The sequence below is a fragment of the Aplysia californica genome, unplaced genomic scaffold (genome assembly GCF_000002075.1).
Source record: "Aplysia californica isolate F4 #8 unplaced genomic scaffold, AplCal3.0 scaffold02931, whole genome shotgun sequence".
Taxonomy (NCBI): Eukaryota; Metazoa; Mollusca; class Gastropoda; order Aplysiida; family Aplysiidae; genus Aplysia; species Aplysia californica.
The window spans coordinates 3,074-4,436 of NW_004800201.1; the positions used below are offsets into that span (position 1 = coordinate 3,074).

Below are 1,363 nucleotides of genomic sequence, written 5' to 3' on the forward strand. Positions count from 1 at the left end.
GCACGTGTGTATCGCCATCTTTTTCGCAAAACAGCAATGCTATTCCTAGACAGCGCCATTGTCTCAAATGAGGTCAATCCCAAAAGGCGACGGAATGGCGGGAGCAATATATGGAATGTGTTTTTGAACCATTCAACCGCTCTCAGTTTGCAGATACCAAGTGGATGGAGCTAGTAAATATATTTTCGGCCTGTGCACTCCACAGATTTTCTCCCAAGTGCCAGGTCTGAAGCAGACATCACCTCTCATTTCTCTGCTTGGATGCTCCCAGTGACTCTCAGTGAACAATGACTTGGATTAGACTTTGACGGTTCACTTGAGAACGTAACCTGTCCCAAAACAAAGCTGACACACATGGAAAAAGTTACATGTACGGTACTAGACCCAAAGACGACATTTTTGGAATGTCATTGATACAGGTACTGTACAAATTTTGACTGGGTCATCAAGAAAAAGACACCTTTTGAACCATACTTCATCATATTTTATTTTAAAGTAAGTTATAGGCCAACTAGTGTATCTGCAAATACACTAAAATGAGTGAGAAAATTACAGGAATGGTTGAAAACCAAAAACTAAGATTCATCGAGTATTATTCACATCCTGGTCTTTTCCTTGGATGCGAGATACTCCTTGATTCCAGGAACGTTGGAAATCTTCTCTCGGAAAGCAACCAAATCTGGATACTCTTTGAAGAGGTCTGGATTCAGCTGGGAAACAGTTGTGGTTCCTTCAAAGATGGCGATGTCTGCCAGAGTCAACTGAGAAGACAACAAATTATTTGTTATTCTTGTAACTCTTTCGAGCTGAATCTTACATTACTAAATGTAAAAAATGTTTTCGAAGCTTCTCATTTTGAAAACTGTCAAAAAGAAAATGCAGTGACTATTTCTCCGAACGCTCGGGGAAAATAAACTTGACCTCTATTTCTCCGAATGGTTTCCGTTATCGAGATTTTTGGGTTATTTGCGAGATTTAGGCGTCATCTTTCATTGATTTTATTCTGCCATTCTGCGAGGGCTGGGAAGAAGTATTTTTTGCATCAAATTCAGTTTCTAGAGCTAGACATTTTTTAATGTCTGAATATTCAGATACTTCACTTGCGGTAGGGGCAACATTCCCGGACTATACTTCATTTGTAAATGCATTCAAAAGGTACAGCGAGAAAACAAGACTGTTCCACTTTGGAAGTATTCTACTTTTCATTTAGTCACCCCTAAAGTAAAATCCTTCATGTAAAAAAAAAAATCCATCCAAGCACCACCCCCCCCCCTTCACACCTTATGTATACACAATGCACACACACACACACACACACACACTCTCTCTCTCTCTCTCTCTCTCTCTCTCTCTCTCTCTCTCC

General features: G+C 40.1%; 1 protein-coding gene across 1 annotated transcript; it reads right to left on the reverse strand.

Annotated features, from left to right (window-relative positions):
• Positions 1-461: 461 nt before the first annotated feature.
• LOC106014134 (hematopoietic prostaglandin D synthase) lies at positions 462-761 on the reverse strand (the record flags this gene model as incomplete). Its single annotated transcript, XM_013091200.1, is given in 1 exon segment — positions 462-761. A coding segment is annotated over 1 exon segment (165 nt), but the record flags the coding sequence as incomplete, so codon positions are not given.
• Positions 762-1,363: the final 602 nt, after the last annotated feature.